General features: G+C 39.2%; 4 protein-coding genes across 12 annotated transcripts; 2 read left to right on the top strand and 2 right to left on the bottom strand.

Annotated features, from left to right (window-relative positions):
* The first annotated feature begins 7,716 nt into the window (after nt 1–7,716).
* On the top strand, nt 7,717–8,920 carry CG10943 (uncharacterized protein). The gene is made up of 2 exons (NM_140352.3): nt 7,717–7,825; nt 7,880–8,920. Exon 2 carries the CDS (start codon nt 7,919–7,921, stop codon nt 8,843–8,845), a length of 927 nt encoding a protein of 308 aa, NP_648609.1. The 5' UTR covers nt 7,717–7,825; nt 7,880–7,918; the 3' UTR covers nt 8,846–8,920.
* A 411-nt stretch (nt 8,921–9,331) lies between these two features.
* On the top strand, nt 9,332–13,355 carry CG32107 (uncharacterized protein). Of its 2 annotated transcripts, NM_001274860.2 has the most exons (3): nt 9,332–9,839; nt 9,908–12,279; nt 12,344–13,355. In NM_001274860.2, the coding sequence occupies exons 1-3, from the start codon at nt 9,353–9,355 to the stop codon at nt 12,425–12,427; spliced, it is 2,943 nt and encodes a 980-aa protein (NP_001261789.2). In that variant the 5' UTR covers nt 9,332–9,352; the 3' UTR covers nt 12,428–13,355. The 2 variants fall into 2 exon arrangements, with proteins under 2 accessions (NP_001261789.2, NP_729846.3); NM_168526.3 differs by having other exon boundaries at nt 9,908–13,355.
* Nucleotides 13,209–16,991, bottom strand: Ent3 (Equilibrative nucleoside transporter 3). Of its 3 annotated transcripts, none has more exons than NM_001300123.1 (4): nt 16,374–16,991; nt 15,624–16,185; nt 15,204–15,449; nt 13,209–15,145 (listed from the first exon to the last, which is right to left on the bottom strand). In NM_001300123.1, exons 1-4 carry the CDS (start codon nt 16,586–16,588, stop codon nt 14,162–14,164), a joined length of 2,007 nt encoding a protein of 668 aa, NP_001287052.1. In that variant the 5' UTR covers nt 16,589–16,991; the 3' UTR covers nt 13,209–14,161. The 3 variants fall into 3 exon arrangements, with proteins under 3 accessions (NP_001287052.1, NP_001261788.1, NP_648608.2); NM_001274859.2 differs by having other exon boundaries at nt 15,204–15,446; NM_140351.3 differs by having other exon boundaries at nt 13,733–15,145.
* Nucleotides 16,992–17,467: 476 nt separating this feature from the next.
* On the bottom strand, nt 17,468–20,472 carry Wbp2 (WW domain binding protein 2). 6 transcript variants are annotated; one of them, NM_001144472.3, is made up of 8 exons: nt 20,306–20,472; nt 19,840–20,139; nt 19,484–19,722; nt 18,915–19,328; nt 18,360–18,405; nt 18,109–18,210; nt 17,921–18,021; nt 17,468–17,856 (listed from the first exon to the last, which is right to left on the bottom strand). In NM_001144472.3, exons 1-5 carry the CDS (start codon nt 20,359–20,361, stop codon nt 18,401–18,403), a joined length of 1,014 nt encoding a protein of 337 aa, NP_001137944.1. In that variant the 5' UTR covers nt 20,362–20,472; the 3' UTR covers nt 17,468–17,856; nt 17,921–18,021; nt 18,109–18,210; nt 18,360–18,400. The 6 variants fall into 6 exon arrangements, with proteins under 6 accessions (NP_001137944.1, NP_001137945.1, NP_648607.3 ...); NM_001144473.3 differs by having other exon boundaries at nt 18,116–18,210; NM_140350.5 differs by lacking the exons at nt 18,109–18,210; nt 18,360–18,405.
* Between the last annotated feature and the right edge of the window lie 7 nt (nt 20,473–20,479).

Genomic DNA, 20,479 nt, shown 5'->3' with positions numbered 1-20,479 from the left:
GAAACACAACACCCAAATACAGAGTGGGCGGTATGGGCGGGGCCCCATGTAGTACAATATATATATGTATACATACTTAAAAACACTTTTATGTAAAAGATTCGTCTGGCACCCATTTCGTGCAGTTTATTCGCCTGCGGTTGAATTGTATTAAAAATCAATTTGCAATGCCTTCGTGGGAATTCAATTTTCTGTAACCGAAAAGGCCTCAGGATCAATTGGATTTTCAGGGCAAAAGTAGTCAACTTTGACGGACATGGCACAAAAAAAAAAGCTATTAAAAATGTATTTTTCAACGTGACAAAAGTAATTATGTTTTTAAAATGAAATTCATACGTGCTTGTAGTTTGGAAATACTATATGATATAAATGATATTGAATCGATTGATTTTAGCTCTATATAATTAGTTATCATCACCTTAAATGTGACCTAGTTTGCTTATTTGCTTTAACATTTTCCTGTTATTATTTAAATATAAAAAGTAACAAAGTTAGACATAAACTGTCATGGCGGCTAGCCAACTTAATTAGCTAAAATAAAAAAATAACTATTTCAAGCTTAATTGCACAACGAAAAAAAGGAAATAGTAAAATGCAAAACAAAGCGATGAAAACATAAAAAAAAATGGCGCTAATGGTAAAAATGCACTTTTTATTATCACATCAAATGGTCCTCTTTATGTGCAGTGATTTAAATTAATTAGCCAACATATTATCAAATCCATATAAATGAAATGAAATCTGTTGCAGTCACATTAAGGAAATAAACGTATAGACATGTAAATTAATATGTAGATATATATTATCGTTGATGCAAATTGATAGCCATAGGTCACCGATAAAACCGCAAACACAACCGCAAACAAGAGACGAAAGCCCCGGATTCATATACAGCACCCCCACTTCATCGTCCTGCTCCTGATGACCCCGCTCCCCCCATCCTGGCCAGCATCGTGTCCATTTGTCGACGGATCGGCCGGCACCCACGAACAATGCAAATTGAATTCCAATGACGAGCTATCAATGATGCGTGGCTCAAATTTGCAATTCGTGTTTTGTCCTTCGGACGGAAACAATCACAGAGCCCAATACCAATCAAAACAGAAATGGCAAAAACTGTTGTTGACCAGCAACTGCGATTACAGGCAGTTATTTCAAGCAGCAATAATTGTTTGTGTTTTACACAAATTAAAAACGAAGCCCTCTTAAAGTAGACTTTATGATAAAAGTTTGCCATTTTAAAACAATATACCTAATATCAACTTTTTGTTTAATTACACTTGATTAACAAATGGTTTGGCTTAACTTTTGATAGCCGAAATAGGATCCACACCAATTAAAAAGTTTTTGAAAGTATTCCAACATTTTAATTTTAAAACTCTGAGGGTATATTTACAAAATTTCAAATGAATTTCCTTTCCCTGCCCTTCAGTTCATATTTAATTTCGTAGCACTTTAGAAAAAAAAAAAAATAAAAATAAGCAGCGCACCAAACAATGCTTGAAAATCAATACATGGTAGACCTAACAGACCGAAAATTCCCATTTGCATAGGTAATATTATATGTATTGTGCTCCGCCCAAAAAAAAGGTAGCAAATGCTTGCCCCGAATGGCATACATACATATATAAATAGAATGGCAGAACTCATTAGCAAATATTTGGCCTACTCGCAGCCTCGCCCACCTGAAAAATGAATGGCTGAACAAAAAAAAAACACTTAACACCTGGCCGCAGGTGAATGGGAAGGACGACCAGAAGGACGAAGGACGAAAGACAGCAGCCGCAAAGCCGCAAAAACCCGAAAAGGTCGAAACGAAGTTTGGCAAATCGTTTATAAATCGCTTAGTTGGCAATGCCATTGGCAATATTCAGGTGACTGCAAAGTTGGCCAGTTGGCAGGAGAACAGCCGCAATGCGAGCTGAACGGAGGGGGAATAAAGGAAAGCGATTCCCAATCGATGGATAGCACCATTTCCGGCTTGTAGCTGCGGCAAAAGGTGAATAATTTCCCATATCCGCCGCATGGCGATCCCGTTTCCGGTCGCTTCTCCATCGCGTATATCCTTTGGCGTTCGGGAGACAATGAGACATAGCTTCTGCACCTCCCCCCATCTGATTCGAATGCAGTAAACTTTTCACTCACGCATGTGTGTTTGCTTTGCATGGCAACCTTAACCCGCAGCCCTCAAAACCCCTGAACCCCTGAAGCCCTTGAAACGCCGCAGCTTGCCAGCAAATATTTCAAACGGAACGGCGTGCCTGTAATTGTCTATTCCAAATGACTGGCTTTGAGGTAGGTCCAATGCAAACACGCCCCCTGGACTTTCTCATTATCCTTGCCCAAATTGGCGAAACTTCTTTCGCGCCTTTCATTCAAATTGAAAGTCGAAATGAAATTGAATGGGAACAGTTGCTGTTTGTCTTTCAATGCACTTGCTGCGAACGTGTTTGAAGCCAGATGTGGCAGTGTTGCAACTTGTTTGGGTTGCAGGGGAGGCAGCCAACATGTTTGAGTACGTTGTTCAGCCAGTATTGTCCTTACAGCACACTATTTTTCATCCTGGCCCTGTTAAACTTTCTCCTGCATACAAGTCCTGGTTAGGATTCCTATTTACTCATGTTTTCATTCCTTAAAATACAATGTTGCAAAACTGGATATTAAGGTACAATTTATTGAAGTTGAATATAATTTTATTTTTACATTCGAATTCTTAAACCATAACAATACCAAAGGAAACTTTATTCACAATAATTTTAGGTCTAAGTCTTAACTTAAAGATATTACTTATGTATAAGCATTTAAATAAAAGTGGTTTAAAATGGTTTAAACTGCTTACGTTTGCGGTAGAAATGAAAGATTAGTTTGGCTAATATAAAAGAAATTTAACAAAAAGCATTATATCTTTCCTCTTAAATACTTTTCAAAAACAAGCTCCCAACTATACTAAAAAAAATATATGAAATAAAAAAAAACACCGAGTATCCCTAACCATTTTACCACCTAAATAATTTCCTGGCATTCACATCGATCTGGTTTTCTTAACAAACAATTCAGCTTGATTAAATTTTAATAATAAATGCGGCCACCTCTTTAAAACAACATTACAGCCAATGACCCACATTTCGGTGTGTTGCATTGGTGAAATGGGGGAAATGGGGGAAAATGAAAATTCTCGCCCGGCTTAAGTCTAACAGATTTCGGCTAACAGGCGAAAGTTTTTAGCCGCTTTAAGAAGCGATGAATAACGGCAACACAACTTTTGTTGTCCGAGGACAATGTCTGTGGGGTTTTGGCAACAAAATAATGTAAATGGATGGGTGGCAAACGCACAGAAGTAGGCTTCATTCTAACACTTAACATGCTCGTTAAATGCCAAGTGGAAAGTTGCTGGTAAAGTCAATGACCAGCCGAGGATTTCCCACACCCGCCCTCTGTTGGTGAATAACAAAATGTGAAAAAATGTAATAACAATAGCAAAAGTTTGTTTTTCTTGTTTATTTATTTTGTTGTTGTTTTTTTTTTTTTTGAGTTGAGTGAGCGCACTTAGTTAGCGCACGAAGGGTTTTCCATGGTGTTGAATGCGAATTCCATTGCACTCTTTGCCAGTGAAAAGCCTCCTCAGAATTTTCCAACCCCCACACCCTCGTTTCGTGACATGTCCCAGGCTGCGGAAAAACAGAAAAAGAAATGTGATAAATTTTCGCGTCAGCTGGGTAAAATGTGGAACACCAAACACACAATCATTTTTGTGCGGCTTTTCATTTGACGCGGTGTGGGAAAGTGCAATTACAATGCCCAATTTTATATTATTTACGATTCCCTGGGGTACACTCATTATTTATTTTCTGTCAATCTGTCCATCAACACATTAACTAAGCGCACACCCACACCCACACACTCACCTGCGGGAATTCAGACAAAGGATAACAAAGTCATAGCCGAGAAAAACCAGCCACAATGGCCAACGGAATGGTGTGGGAAAAAGTTAAATTATATATTTAAACATTGCAATGCAAATTTTCCGACTGACTAATAGGGGGAGGGGAAAGTGGGAATGCCAGGTAGCATGCCGCCCAATTTGTGTTTTTTTTTTTGCGCATCGTAAAAGTGCCCAGATCCAAACCGCACTCAAAGAAATTATGTGAAAACAAAACTGCCGTGTTAGGGAAAATGCGCAGGAAAAAAGGGGGGAAAAGTGGGAAATGGCGAAAATGCGAAGGGAAAAAGGCCAAAAGGCATCACGCACGTATGGCATGTGGGGTTTGGGTGGTTAAATCATAAAAGAAAGGCGCGATGCCAGCGACGCGAATGAGCAAACAGCCTTAATAAAAATTTCATTTCCTTAATCAAATGCATTATCAAATTACAAAAACAATGGCAAAATCCTTGGAGATCCTGGGCGTGGCGGCATAAAAGAAAATTTCGCTCTGCGGCTCCTGCGGTTGCTGGGCTGGAAAAAGTGAGACGAAAAAAGGGATACAACTTCCACCTGCCCGATGACAACCGACAACGCATATCCTCGATATCCTTTCCACTGCCACTGTGAAAAGCTCAGCCCATTTAAGTCGAGCAGATAGCGCCAAAGTGTGGGCCCAGATATACTTGGCTTATGCGTATCAGCAGATTTAGACCAGATAATTCACGGAATTTAAGAAGAGCACAGCGATTTAAGTTAAGCGCCAGTTTAAGATTTACTATTTTATTTATTTGTGTATTTATTTTTTAGTTTTTATTTATATATAAGCGAAATCAGAAGCTTACTCCTACTTCTCTCTTAAATAACTTTTCTTCTGAAGATTCAAGTACCGTTTGTGTTTAATTCTAGAGCTTTAGCATTTAATCTATAATAATATAAATTTAGTATCTTGCAAATAGCTTCTATGTAACTCAGTACTTATGGTTTAGGAACAACAACAAATTTCTCTACATCTGGTCTGTGCACTTTGGCCAACTTAGGCTTAGATTGTGTGAAATTCTTAGTTGCGGCTGCTCGGGAACCACCCGTTGTTACCACCACCCACTTAGTAGCCCCGCCGAGGCTTTGAATTTATAAGTGCACTCCCCACAGTTCCGGCAATGTTCTCCTATTTTCCTCACTTTTCCAGGCGATGGATAATGGCGAGGGGTCGGTGTAGTGGCGGTGGTGGTGGGGGGGGGGGTAGATTCCAAGCTGGTGCTCGTTCAGCCAACCAATAAACACGACGCTTATTTCGTTATAAGCTAAAAAGTCAATGATTGCATTTGCATTCTGTTAGATTTCTGCATCGAAATTATGCCAACGTCTGGCTCGACGGCCAGCACCTCAACCAGCGTTCGCCAATTGCGTACACTGAAACAAAACGAGAATTTTATTTATTATTATTATTATTATTAATACGTCAAAGTAGGTATCGTTAGACTTAATACATTATTTAATATGAATAATAAAGTTAATTTTATTTTATGTAACCTACAAAGTATGTTAATTTATACTTTACATTGCATTGATATTAAATTTCATAGATGTTTTATGTACATATATATTATTATATAACTTCATATAACTTTCTTAAGAAAGTGAATTTCTTTGGCTTGCTTTCATTAAATATATCAAATTATCGAAGTAATATTACAAAATTAATTCAAAGAATCTTTCATCTTCCCTTAATATCCTTTTATCGTATTTTTTATCCAAGTGTTTTTGGCCGTCTGTTTAGCCTGTTGTTGCCGGAAAAAGGGCAGTGGGTGGTGTTGGGTGGTGGGTGGTGCTGTCACTTTCTGGATGTCGGAGGATGTTCTATGTTGGGTGGGTGGTTGATTGCAGTTCAGCTCGGCAGCTTGGCAGCCTCGGCAAGTGCAAAGGCCTTTTGCGTGGCAAGGAAATTAGAAATGGAAATTATTATCGTAATTCGTAATGTTGCTGCAATTGCAGTTGTTGTTGTTTTGTTGTTGTTGTTGTTGCTGTTGTTGTTGCTGTCCGTTGTTGTTGCTGTTGTTGTTGTCTGTTGCTGTTGCTGTCATGTAATTACACAGCACCCAAACAACCCGAAGAGCGTTGATTGTCGTTATTAGAAGTAGTTTGCTGCTGCTCTTCTGCTTGGCTCCACTCTTGTTTTTGTTGCCCCAGCGAATCGTGCTTCGTCGTTCTGCCGCCGGATACCAGCCAGCCCCGCATCCCCTCTTCACCCCTTCGACATCCTTTCGACCCCCAATTCGATGGAAATTTATGTGGCGGAAGCACCCCAACCCTCACGCCTGAAAATACTGAATGTGGTGCAAAATTCGACTACCAAGGAGACTAACTTGTCGTTAGAAGTCGGCAAATAGTTGTTCTAAAGGGAAAGTTCTCAAGGGTGAACTGAAGTCGCAAACACTACTTTTTATTTGCAATTCAATTTAAAGACATTGCGAAAATGTAAAGCAAGTTGTATCAATATTAAGAATATTATAATAAATATCTAATAAACAGAAATAACATTGTTTCTTTAAAACTATAACACTAGAAGAAATACAATCATTCAATGAAGAAATGTTCTTTTATTGAATATTTCTAAAATATATTCCTAAATATTTTATAATAATTAAATAAAAGTATATATTAGAATGGCCAATTAAACGAGCCAATATACATTATCAAACTAATAATCGAAGAATTAGTATTATTGGAAGGTAAGAAGGTAAAAATAAAACTAAGTCCTGTTTTGGTTCTAGATAGTTCAATACTTTTGAATGATAACTTCAAGGGCCTAATCACTTCACTGCGGTTCATTGGCCCCGGATATGGACTATTTAATATTACCAAGGGTACTTGCCCCATAGTCATTGCTGCAGAAGGGGTTAATAGTCGACCAGGGACAATGACATTGCGTTGGAGGTGGAACCAAAAGCTGGCAGGACGAGGCCTAAATATATGTATATAGGCAAGGAGTGCAAACTTCAGCCAATCGATAAAAGTAGCTGCATATGCAATCGAGAGGGCCCGAAAACAGGGCCAAGCATTTCCGCTATCTATGTAAAGCAACGGATTCGAAGAGTGAGTGGAAGAGGAAGTGGGCGGGGCCATTGAGGGGCTGCGTATCCTGGTGCAGCAAAGTTTGCCTATCGTTTCCGCTTCGTCCTGAAACGAAAGTGTTGTCTACGATTTCCAGCACTTGCTTAAGAAACTTAAAAACGAAACGGGAAGGAGAAATAAAATAAATTTAATTGCCTACCTTGTTGATGTTGTTGTTGTTGTTGTTGAACCTGCTTGTCCTCTCGACTTAACCTGTTTTCCTGCCATTTTCTGACGCCAGCGAAATGGAAAATGATTTTACAACGGCCAACTGCCGAAAAGAACATGGAAAAGAATAAATTAATTCGTATTTGGCCGAAGCAATCGCCCCCGTTTTCCCAGACTTTATCTTTTGGTTTTCATTTCCAAGCGGATGCCGTCTAATTGATTCAATTTGTATTCATTTTACATGTTACCCACGATCTGGATTCGTAATTAATGAAAATCCAAAATTCTTATAAAAAATCATTTACATTTATATGATAAAATTGGGAAAGTGGAAAAGCTGTGAGATTGCAGGGCAAAAAAAATAATACTCAATCAATTCCGAGGTTTTGAGGCTATACCTTATCAAGTGTGCAATATTTAATCAAACTCCTGATTAGATTATTGTAAAGCAATGAGTAACACCAGGAGATATTCGATTATTATAGAAAAAAAACCTAAATGAACCTTTCAGTTCGCTTTTTCCTACCAACCAATGCGGTCTACATATTTTCTATCGCTATGAATTCAAGAAGTAAAAGCGCTATATTGCATTTAAGTTCAGATGACACAGAATCATTTTCGAAGGTATAAATAGTATTTCTTTTTGAAGAACATTAATTTTAGCATTTATCTTTTTAGGCGAATTATTGTGACTGCAACGATTTCGATGAACCGAAAATGAACTTAAAAATGGTACTTGAAAATAAGCTAAGAGACATGGAATTTAAATTGGCAATTGCCAACGAAAAGTTGGCCATATTTGACGATAAAATTAAGGACAAAAACGAGATAATTGAGGCCTTAAAAATGTCTAACAACCTTTATAAATCAGATTATAAGGATAGATTTGATGCTCAGGCAAGCATAATTGAAAAACTAGAGGAGGAATTGTCAACCTTAAGAAAAGCGAAGTTAAACTCTAGCCAAGATCTTGAGACAACCAAAAATAAATCAAAGTTAAGATCAACAATTTTTTTTTTTAAAGAAAGCGAAAAGGAAAAAAAGTTACTTATTTCTTCCCTCGAAGCGCAGATTAAAGAGAAGGCTAAAACGGAAATAGAAAACTCACAACTTATTAAGTCCTTAAAGTCTCAGATAGGCGACAATGATGTAAAGCTAAAGGACAAACAAGATCTTATAGCAACACTCGAAGCTCGTTTGAAAGAAAGCGATAGTAAAAATATTGAAAACGAACATATGATCCAATCTCTAAGCGTTAAAATGTGTAGGATAATTTCTGAAGAGAAAGAATATAAATCTCTTATAGCAACCCTCAAAAATCAGATAGGCCAAAAAAGCGAAACACTGGAAAAAAATAAAGGGATAATAACTTCACTCAAGGCTCAAATAAAGGAGAAAGATAAAATAAATGGTGAAAACTCAAAAGTTATAGCAAATCATAAGGCACAGATTAAAGAAAAAGATGACCAAATCACATATTTGGAATTGGGTCTAAATTTGGAAACTTGTAAAACGCGGGAAAAGGATGAGCTATTAAACGATCAAGCTGCTACCATAATGAAACTGCAATCTAATCAGGAGAGAGTGAAAGAAACCCATAAACTTATACCATCAGAGGGTCAACAAATTTCCAACGCTTTGTAAACAAATTTATTTAATAAAACATATATACTTTTATATCGCAAAGAAGAATGTTGTACATTTCAGCTTTATGTCAGCAAGGGGACGCCATCATGCGGGAATTTCAATGACGACGGTGCTGCCACCCTCGTGAAAAAAGGTCCTTTAAACCGCTATTCCCAAATACGTTTAAATATTTCCCCATTATTCAATTTACTATAAAAAATTCAACGGTCGTTGATTTTTTCGGGAAGTCCCCTATTTTTATATTGCTAATCTGTAGTGCAAATACTTCATCAATAAATGGTTATCTTACAATTAGATAATGGTAATAGTAACAATAAAAAAATGTGAGCTGTATTATCTAGCCTTTGATACAAAAGACAAGGTGTTCCAGAGAATTTGCTTTTTATTACATTTGACAGCTTATCATTCAAGATAACCGAATAACCAAAATAAACCTTTTTTCGTTTGCGGTTAGTCAGTGAGAATTAGCTGTTCGAGGGAATGGCTAGCGCCAAATTTGAAACGATGATGGAATATTTTGGTTTAGAAGAAAAAACAACGATTTTTAACTTAAATCCTTACTGTTTATATGAAATATTTCGTCAAATTCACAAAAACTGCGCATTCAAGCAAACCAATGATATATTTTTAAAGTACAGTGATCTTATAAACTTTGCTATTTGCTGTGATCATCTCAACAGAACGTTCAAAAAATGGAGTCTCAATCTTTATAAGGAGCTGTGTATTGAAAACACATTCCTCAATACGTACATATGCGTAGAGATTAATTTCTCAAATCTTCATTCGCACATTTATGGATTGTCGAACAGTGAAAAGAAAATGTTCTGGATGAATTTCAAAAATCACATTATGGATAACGAACAACTGGAGTCATTAAAGGTAATTTACGAACCAACACGTTACTGGAGTGATTACTTGGAAAGATTTGAGGACCTCATAAAATCGCTTCATGTCAAGCCAAAACTGAGGGAGCTCTCTGTTTACATAAATGGTAGATAAAAATTTTTTAAATTTAAATTTAAAAAAAAGAATAACTAATCAATAAATCAATGCTTTTAGGATTCAGCCTTGAGATCGTGCCGCAGATCACTCATCTAGAAAAACTAGAGCTGAATGTCCGAATGCATTCCAGTATCCTGGTCGAGCTGTGTAAACTGAATCCAAACCTACGAAGACTCATTCTAAGGAATTCCGAAATATTTGGCAGATTATCGGATATAGTACCTCATTGCAATCAACTGGAATATCTGAGCTTTGTGATGAAAGAGGTAGATGCATCCGAGTACGTAGCCCTGGCCAATTTGCCGCAACTTAAGTCATTAATTCTGTGTGGCGAGCATCTCGAGGGATCGCTTGTGAAGCTTTTTAATCGCTTCCAAGAACACCAGCACATCCAGAGCATATGTATCCCGGAAACATATGTCAGCAATGCAGAGGCCATCGCCTTGGCATCCATTCGCTTAGTGGTTTCAATTAAGTGCTGTTTGCGGGATAAATCGATCTATTCGGACTTGCCGTTAAGCGGAAAACTTACTCATATCTACATTCTGGGTCACCCCATGCAATATAATCCAGACAATCCGTATTACAATGAAAAGGAGGAGGATTTTCTCAAAGTGACTTATAGGGCACATAGACCGTTAGCCGTCGTGCGTGCATATTATCAATATTGGCAGACCAAAGATCCAAATCTATTGCAATTGGCCTTCGATGAAGATTATTTGCATGCACATCGTCTCTATTGCATAGGCTGGTATGATGCCAAGATTTTACCAGCTACAATGCACAATTCATCAGAACAATTCTCGGTCTCTATCACCGGAATTGTGCTCAATAAAAAGGTATCGATTTCCGATGCAGAACTTGCCGTACTGGCTTCCATACCCACGCTTACCACCATTCGATGTTCATTTGTTCAAATAGAGCAAATAATCGCGGTTAAACTCCAGCAACTTAATGAGATTACAAATACCGCAAATCGAGTGGATAAAATTAAAACCGAATTTTGCAATATTCGTTTCGTTCATAGCCACGAATCTGTGACGCTCGTACTGGAATTCTTTGTACAGTGCATCCTGAGTTATGGGAGTATCCTTGCTCCTCTTGCCAATTTAAGAAATTTGAAACGTCTGGAGATAAAGGGAAAACTTATGAGCGGATCATTGGTGGAGCTCTTTAGGGCTTTGGCCGCCTTGGATAAACACACACTGCAGCAACTAGAAACTGCATTCCTTGACCCAGAGGAACTCGAAGAGGTGGTAAAGATACAAAGCTTGAGGATACTTAAAAGTGGTTTCTTCTGCTCAAAATATATAAATGAACTTGGCAACTTGGAGCAATTGGAGGAGCTTACACTTATCGTTCATCCGCAGGGATCTCTGATAGAGTTGTTCGCTGTCCTGGAATCCAAGCAGCCTCAAGTACTCAAAAGACTCGTTATTCAGAATGCAAAACTTACTAAACAAGAAGTTGGCCACCTTGCTGGCATAAGATCCTTGGAAAGCCTTCAGCTCGGTCTGCCCGAAGTAAAATATTGGGAACAGCAACTAAAAGATACAAAAAATCAGGCATTCGTAAACTATTGTCAAAAGTGTCTGCTGGCCCCGGTTTCATTCACATATGAGAACCAAACTCATCAAACTGACATTCATACATTGATAACTGCGACAGATGAAGATCCCTTGGATGCTCAGTTTAATTTTTTAACGCAATCGTATGGCACATTGACTCCCACGAACTTGGCACTCTTGGCCAATTTGCCGAACTTAAAGGAATTAAAAATTTATTTTAATTACAATACACTAGATGCGGTGAACTTATTGAACACTATAGCCTTGCAGTATCCTCAAAAGGTAAGAACACTTGCATTTGCATCTCAGGACTTTAGGTTGGTGTCGCTGTTCAAGGACTTGCAATCCTTCGAATGCGTTTTTAGCCATATAAAAGATATCGAGTATATATCTCAGCTCAGAAATCTGACAGACTTGCAAATCGATAATCCTCTTGGTATATCCCTGTGGCAGCTTCTTAAGGAACTGAAAGTTTTAGGTAATCTTCAATCCTTAATTCTGGATAATTCGAATCTGGAATTTTTAGAGCTTGTTGAAGTAACAAAACTTAGTTGGCTAAAACGATTACGACTCGGTTTGGCCAAGAAACAGTTCATCTTTATGCTAATTCAATTGGAAGACCTCGAAGTCTTGGAAATTACATCGACCCATTACGCAGCGGAAAATGAAAGCAACTTCCTCTATTCCTTTCTAATAAAGTGCAAAAATATTAAATCAATATCTCTTTATCGGTTCTACGATTTCCTCAGAAAGGATTATATCAATGGAATACTAAATCATATTAAGCTGTTTCGAAATCCCTACGAGCACCCGCCTTTCAAATTGCGTGGAGTTTGGTCAGACTTCAAAAGATTCAATCATGTAAGATTTTAGTTGCCGTATTTGCAAATATATTTTCATATTATTTTTATCTTTTTATTTTTAGTTGGCCTGTTATAATAATGAGCTTATGGAACTGAGGCGACAGGATGGTAGCTATCAAAGTAGTGATGAATCTGATGAAGACTAATTAAAACGCAATTTATTAATTAATATAACTCCCTATATAACCTGAAAATATGTTGTTAGCTATAAAAACAAAGTATAGACGCATTTAATTTCTTTTTATTAGATAAAATAGTTAGAAGTCACAGTTTCGTAAATATATTAATTTTGTGTAGATATATATTTATATAAATATGCACCTATGCAGTCCCTTATTATTCAGAGCATTTGTGTAACAGCTTTATGTATCTTACATCAAATTTACAAAATAATGACATTAGCATCACTCTACCGGAAATTTCGTTTATAGAATCGTAGAATATCGTAAAAGGAATCCATAAAAAGAATTCCAGGGTGATGCCTATAAAAGGATTGTTTTTTAATATTTCCAAGTATGGCAAAACTTACTATTGATAAAAATGTCCCCTATGTTAATTTTTATGGCTGTGTCCTTCGAAAATCTACAACATACTTTACATTGTGTAAAACATTTCAAATGAATCATTTGCTTTACACTTCTTATTTTACGTTTCATTACAAAACATTTTCCGTGTCAAATTCAATAAATTCTCACAACGAAATTATTATGCATATCTAAACCAATTTAAATTTTGCTAGGAATAGATTTCTAGGACAACCGTTAATAGGGAATAAAACAAATAGGAAATCTTTTTAAATATTTCTATATTAACATTTATTTAATGTTTCTTTTTTATATTTTCATTTTTAAATGGTACACAGAGGTTTCCATTACCTTCCTATCAATATAGCCAAATTAATAAAAGTGAGAGCAACAAATTATGTTTAGACCAGCTTTTGCACTTGATGGCTTATAATGCTTACAACACTTATCGTATCCGACATTCATTTAACTCACGACATACTTACACATATTACAATGAAATTAAAATATTATTTATTACCCACCACCCACTGATGTGGGTTCATTGTGTAAATTTATTATGATTTCCTGCATATGCAACAATCAATTCTCACACTTACAAAAATAAACAGACATTTTTCAATTATTCGCCCGAACATCCATCCATTCACACTAAGCATTATGATCTGAGTCAACAGGTTTGCAATTCGAAATCCATAGCACTTGCTTTGAGTATATACTCGGGGAGATTAATATATTTGGGTTCTAGACTTTAGGCTCTAGAACAGCTAAAATCAAAACGAAATCACAAAGTACCCTATACAGTTTATATAGTTCTAGATATATAGTAATTAGTACAGAGGAGTAGTATTGCCTATAGTTAGAATTTGCGCTTGCTATCAATTGGAATCATTGTTCACATGTTCTTTGGTTTTTTTTTTTTTTTTTCTTGAGCATTGTGTATATATACTCGGAAAATCTGACATTTTACGTATTTCATTAGCCACATCAAAGCGCTAGAAAATTGATCATCATTAAATGTGCATTACTTGATTTGATTTAAACGGTTTTGTTAAGACTTTCAGTTGGTTTTTACTCATTTAACTAGCCAACTAGCCAAAAACCTATTAACTATTGAAAATTATTGTTCGCGGGCATGAAAAGACGAAAGAGTGAAGTTAATAAGTGTGTATGCAATCAATTTCCTGCTTTCTAGCAACCATTTTTCAAAATCTAAATTTCTGCCACTTCTTGGAGCATTTAATTTAGATTTTAGGATTTGAAATTGAAGTCAACGGAATCTTGTTAATGTTAGATATGGCTGTGTACAATGTGTCGCATGGACTCTTTCCAAGTCTTAATAAATTCAAATATCGCTTAGATATTTTCGAGCAGTGCATCTGGCGTCTGAGGATCTGTGGTCATCTCGTCGCTGATATCGCCCACCGAACTGCTGACCGTGGACAGGATCGATGATATGGTGGCATTAATCACCTCGGCACTTCCGCTGGCCACCGTACTGGCGAGCGCCAGAGCTGTGGTTGTGATAACGGTGGCCAGTGCCGGACTGGCGGTGCTGGTGGTGGAGCTAGAGCTACTAAGCGTAGCCAGCGTGGTGTTGAGCAGTAGTGGCGCCAATGTGGTGGCCCCCGTAGTTGGTGGACTCATTGTGCTGGTGCTAGTCAGCGGCAGAGGATGTGGTAGATGGCCATGTCCATGCCCGTGACCATGGAACTGTTCCAGCATCGAGGCGGGCACATAGGGATATGTGGGACACGGATTCACCAGCTGCGGTCCCAGCATACTCTCGAAAACGTATCCAATCAGAGAGCCCACCGTCAGACCAACATTATACGACAGGGTCATTATATTGCCAGTGACCTCCTTGAGTGTTCCCGGCACCTTTGCCGGTGCCAACATCATGGGCAGGCTGCCTGCCAATCCATTCGTGATGCCCAGAGCGATGGTGAAGACAAACGGCGCCGTCTCGCCGGATATCACGGGACGCTGGCGGGGAGCACAGCAGAGGAGCAGGAGCGGCACCAGCACAATCCTTAGTCCCGACAGCAGGATCAGTTGGCGACGCGACCATGGATACGGACTGGCGGCCAGTATCTTGCCAACCACATCCGACGTATTAAAGCAGAACATCAACAGCACGGGCATCCAGGAGCGAAGGGCACATGACTGCACCTCAACCTCGATACCCGGATACAGCGAGAGGGTCACACAATAGGCCAAGGCGATGCACACCATGTGCGGGTAGATCACCTGGGCCACTCGCCATCGGGTCACGAATCCCTCGCGGATGTCACCCAACTTGCTGGGCCGGCAACGACGTGGCGTGATAACGTGTTCCACCTAGAATATTGGGTTTAGTCAATTGACATACTTGATATGCGTAACAATGAGATTGCACCTTGAAGGCCACCGTCGTGGGCGTTGTAGGCTCCTGAGCTGGGGGCGTGGCCGGAAGTTCGGGCAGCTGTCCGAGGGCTTCAATGCTACTCTCGCCGGCAGTCGGGTTGGATAGCTCGTAGACGGGATTGCTAAAACTAAGGGTATTTCCAGTGCCTGGAGGTCCAACCGATGTGGTCGTGGTGTGGGTACCGTCCATCGAGAGCACACCATATCGAGTACTACTTGGAACTCCATCAATCTCCTGCTAAATTGCACAAAGAAATGCGTATTTTAATTTTCAAGTTGTATTAAATTTTAAGTTGTTTTTTTTTTGTTTTTGCGAAAGTGCAACCTCCATCGATCTTGTATTACCCACGTAACAATTCACATGCAACCTTTTATCCTTAAGGAAGATACACGTTTTGGTTAGCACACTCACCTCATCCGGCCGCAAAACGATCTTGGAGCAGGCCTCCACATGGAACCGCACAAACGGCGAGTTAATGGTGGCCACATGCAACAGGTAGCTGAAGAGTATGTAGAGCGTTGAGGTCAAAAAGAAGATCACCGTGGACACGCGATCGTTGTTAATCAGCAATTTGGTAACGACCCGATTGGAAGACACCAGGAAACCGGCGATACTCTCGCCGGCCATCACCGCCTGGGTATACTGCTTGGGCAGCATGGAGGCGAATCCATAGAAGCTCGACTGCTGCACAGTACATCCGATGGCGGTCAGGGCAACAGCTGACATATTCACCAAATAGGCGGTATTTGTGGCGAACATATGCCAAGCCACCTCGCACACCGCGACAAAGATCAGTGTGGTGAAGGATATCATGTAGCCAAAGAGCACTCGCGACTGGAACGGTGCCACCGATAGCACAATGTTGTTCATCAAAACGGTGCCGAAGGCAACGAAGATGTATGTCATCGACATGTCCAGGGCTACCGGGCGACCCGGGAATCGTGCCTGCCAGTAGTCCGCCGCAATAATGAAACTGCAAGGCAGTAAGATGATTAAATAAGATTTAAGATAGCTAAAAACAATAATGCTTTGTAAAAAAAATCTTTCTTTTTAGTCATGTATTTTAGGAAGATGGATATTAAAACTATAAAGAATGTTTAAAAAACGCACACAAAATGTATATATTAATGAATAATAAAATTAATAATATGTACTGCTCACCTATTGTAGGGCAACACAAAACCAATGCCCGCTGCCAGTAGGGCCAGGTAGACGGAGTGCCTCTGATCCTTGGGTGCACGGTTATCGAACTCCGGACTGTCCATGCTGCCTGGACGCCTCAGGCCGGATCCGGTTGTGGAATGACTGCTCCTCGAACGCCCGGAACCACGTCCGTCCAGCGGCTCATAGGTGGTTTCCTGGCCACCAACATCCATGATGTTGTACTCTTATTTTATGCGACGATTTCCGCTGGCAAATCCTATTTAATTACTCCCTGTGGTTCTTGGACCTTGGCATTATTTTCCACTTTGGCCAACTTAGTGGGCGTGAGTTCTGCTCTGTTGTTTTGCCTGCCGTACTTACATACATATGTACATATAGGGTGCAAGTTCGTCGTTATACACAAATCGATAAACAAAAAACAAAAAACAGACACAAGTGGCTGAGCAATTAGCCACTTGGCATTTTTTTAACACCAACTATCATCTGATTTGGCGGTTACGCCCTTTAATTGAACTGAATTCAATAGCACATTCACTATTTACAAGATATATTTCAACCGCTTTTCAAGAGACATCTGCTTGCCATTCCTTGCCTGTCAAAGTCCTGGCACCGATTTCTCACCACGCCCGCCACTGCGCATGTGGCGTATGATTGATTTTCTACAACTGACCAAATCAGCCTGTTGTTGTCTAGTAGTCGGCTAACTGGAATTGAAGTCTACTTTTGAATGAACATCTTCTTCATTTTTGTTAGCATGACCGCATTCGAGGTGGCCTTAAATCCAAAGTGGAAAATTTATAGCGAAATATATTTTTACATTACAAGAATCTTGAATTTTTCCGAAAATTCATCCTTCTTAAAAAATACAGCAATTCGTATTTTTAAAAATACAGTTGATTTAATTTAAATTTTAAAATAAGATTTAAAGTGTTTACGTATATTATTGAATATACATAGCAGAGCAAACCAAAAGACGTGGATACTTCTATACCCAACGAGGTTACGAAAAAATCATTGATTTGAAAAGAATTGTCTGATCCCTGATCAATTCTCCGATGAACCCCATTAAAGCCAGATACTGAAATTGGATTACTTTTATATAATAAATTGTTTATATATTATAACGGATAAAATAGTACTGTTTTTCTCATATAACAACAAGTTGGTTAATGTTATGTTCATATATAAAATAATACAATTTATCAAGCCGAAAGAGCAAAATTCTAATTTTGTGACCAGAAATCAAAGCATATGAAGAATATGCTGCTTATGAAAGAATTTAATTAGCAACAATTCCAAGCAAATATTCCAACCAAGCACATTTGTAATGCCCGAAAACAACAATAATTTCGTGTAGAGTTTCATCAACGGAATGAGCAGTAATTACTTAGTTATTTAGCATTTCTTCGTAAGGGAATATAGTATGCAGCTTCTTTTAGTGATTTTTTTTCGATGCATCATCATAACTGGGTGGCAAGTTCTATTAGATAAGACACAAAAAAGAAGTTAGACATTTTTTCAATACAATGTTCCACATCGCTTACATTATAAGAAGGTGGTAAATCATTGTTGCCTGATCCACTGGGCCCGCCTTGGTTGTAGGGTGTGTTGTAAGCACTTGCTGCAGCTTCGGCTTCTTTGGAATCTGTTAAAATAGAAAACAATCCATTTTGGTAATAAATGTTCTCAAGCTCGATATACACAGCATAAAATTTACACCATTGCGATTCACCTCTTACAATTTATGTTTACGGTATCAAAGCTGGAACCAGCACAACACACATGGGTCTTTGAATTGGATAGAAATAATGATGGGTGCTGCCGAATCTGGCTACTATTGGTTCGCATTTTGTGGGTAATAAAGAAAAAGTTAAAGAAGAAACCATTAAATGTCACTAAATCAAATCGGATAGACTTAACTACTTGAAGACTCGGCTTTTGTTAGTAATTTGCTTTGGGTAACATTGAAACAATAAATCTTACTTGTCGGGATGGCTATTTGAGGTACAGTAGTTTGCTTTTAATTACACTGTAAAATAGGTCAAAAGATAAATGCTTTTTTTTAGATTCGGGAAATAATTTTGTTTTGATTAGTAATAGGTTAATCGTTATTTGGATATTAGGTGAGAAACCTGATAAGGGAACTCAAAAATGGGAAAAAAACAAATATAAACACTACCAAAAAAGGAATATTACACCGTCAAATGAATTATGCTAACAAATCATTTATTATTTGGACAAATTGAATAATTTTGTAAGTGAGAAAAATAAACAGAACGAATGCTTCTGAATGGTTTTTGGATGCCTCTTGAATACTTTGAGCGTCCGAAAGCAAAAGGTGGTTCATGATACTTCAATTAAATTCTTGATAACATTTTAGATCTTTAGATGTTTCGACTATTTTAAAGATGTTCATAATTTTCTTGTCCTTTTGCTCATATTTTTTTATCTTTTGCTAGAATAAAACCAATTTAGAAATGTGCATTGTGGGAGGGAAATGTTAAAAAAGTGATGAATGGGATGATGAGTTCTACTCACTTCCAGGGGGCAAGCTGAAGCCCATAAAGCTGGCTCCAGATGCGGCGGCTCCTCCAGCTGCTCCTGCTGCTTGTTGTCCGGGTGGCGGTGGTCCACCTGGATAGCCATTTGGATTTCCATTCGGTTGCTGAAATCCGGGGGTATTAAATCCGCCAGGAACATTGCCGTATCCACCATATGGCTGTGGACCATTGTACGTCTGAGCCGGAGCGGCGTACGGCGGCTGTGGTGGACAATTTGGGGCACATGAAGCGTACGGCGGAGGTTGGACATAGCCACCGGCCCATCCTTGTGGCCCATAGCCCGGCTGCTGTTGTTGCTGCTGCGGCGGCGGCGCTGAAAAACCATACCAATTGGGTTCATTCGACGACGGTGCCTGCGGCTGTTGCGGTGCTGGTTGGTGAGCAGGTGGTGCTAAGACGAAAAAGAGAGGAGTGCCCCATTGGGTTAAACGAAGCGAGTGCGTAGCGTGAATTTCGTGGGTAAGCCAGGTTGCCAATTCGCGTAGCCAGCGTGCCAAAACAAAAGCCGAGTATAGATTGGGTAAAGTGCACGTGCGTTTAACTTACCGATACCCGGATACGGCGGCGGATTGTCGCTCATATAGACCGTATTCGGCGCAGGGCCGCTGAATGCGTCATGCTGCGGCAGCCAGCCATAGTAGCCAGGTGGTGGCTGATATGCCGGCGGTGGTGCCTCATTCCAGGATCCAGCCGGCTGATATGGTGGCGGATCATCACCAGCCAGACCACCGCGGTGGTAGTTGTTCATCGCCGTCTTGGCGGAGCGCAGTAGAGCTTGACCATATCTATAAGAAATGGACTTGTTAATCAGAACATTATATATTCTCTTGAGTCTATTCAGTATTAAGACTTATCAAGAGATCCGTCTAATTAGTTTTAATTTAGGTGCACAATGCACTTACTCAATTGCGCCGCCTGCCTTGAAATGGAGCTTGAACTTGACCTCGCCCACGTAGTTTCCATTTGGCTGAGCGCGAACCTTTCCCTTGATGTAGTTGGCCCCGAAAACGGGCTGTTCGATTTCCACATCCGAAAGAGCAACAAACGGGGCACTGAACGACTGCATCGAATCCGAGGACTTCTTGCTATTGAAGATCATTCGGTGGGAGGTGAGATAAATCCTGCCACCTTTGGAGCCCTTGAAGATGGGATTGTCCTGACCGGAGAACTCCATGGAGACACTGTCGCTGTGGAGCAGTATGCTGAAAGTGTAAAAGCAGTTAATTTGTGTGCCATATTTCTATCTTATCGCTGGAACATAGGCTAATTTCCTTTCAAATCGCCAGCCACACGTCAGTGTTTACATTTATGACGTCAGGGATGTTCAGCATTTTCAGTGTTAATTAAAGGACTTTTCCGTTAACTTACTACTCTCCAGCATGGATGAGCACGCCATTGTTGGCGTGAGCCGTATTAACCGACATGTCTCTTTAATTTTCCAACTGTTTTGAGTCCACAAAAATTTGCAAAAATTTCATACAACTACGTTTTGTTTTTCTAGAAAACTGACGACAGCTGATGATTCATAGTGAAAAGTGTGGC

The sequence above is a fragment of the Drosophila melanogaster genome, chromosome 3L, assembly GCF_000001215.4.
Source record: "Drosophila melanogaster chromosome 3L".
Taxonomy (NCBI): Eukaryota; Metazoa; Arthropoda; class Insecta; order Diptera; family Drosophilidae; genus Drosophila; species Drosophila melanogaster.
This window is presented reverse-complemented; position numbering and strand designations above follow the sequence as displayed.

Excerpts from the sequence above, each read along its gene's own strand:
- CG10943 (NM_140352.3), top strand. The coding sequence starts at position 7,919 with ATGAACTTAAAAATGGTACTTGAAAATAAGCTAAGAGACATGGAATTT.
- CG32107 (NM_001274860.2), top strand. The coding sequence starts at position 9,353 with ATGATGGAATATTTTGGTTTAGAAGAAAAAACAACGATTTTTAACTTA. Across the intron at positions 9,840-9,907 it reads GCTCTCTGTTTACATAAATG|GATTCAGCCTTGAGATCGTG; the intron begins GTAGATAAAAAT and ends CAATGCTTTTAG. Across the intron at positions 12,280-12,343 it reads ACTTCAAAAGATTCAATCAT|TTGGCCTGTTATAATAATGA; the intron begins GTAAGATTTTAG and ends TTTTATTTTTAG.
- Wbp2 (NM_140350.5), bottom strand. The coding sequence starts at position 20,361 with ATGTCGGTTAATACGGCTCACGCCAACAATGGCGTGCTCATCCATGCT. Across the intron at positions 20,140-20,305 it reads CTCATCCATGCTGGAGAGTA|CATACTGCTCCACAGCGACA; the intron begins GTAAGTTAACGG and ends TTACACTTTCAG. Across the intron at positions 17,857-17,920 it reads ATTTACCACCTTCTTATAAT|AACTTGCCACCCAGTTATGA; the intron begins GTAAGCGATGTG and ends CTTATCTAATAG.
- Ent3 (NM_001300123.1), bottom strand. The coding sequence starts at position 16,588 with ATGGATGTTGGTGGCCAGGAAACCACCTATGAGCCGCTGGACGGACGT. Across the intron at positions 16,186-16,373 it reads TTTGTGTTGCCCTACAATAG|TTTCATTATTGCGGCGGACT; the intron begins GTGAGCAGTACA and ends ACTGCCTTGCAG. Across the intron at positions 15,146-15,203 it reads CCACGACGGTGGCCTTCAAG|GTGGAACACGTTATCACGCC; the intron begins GTGCAATCTCAT and ends CCAATATTCTAG.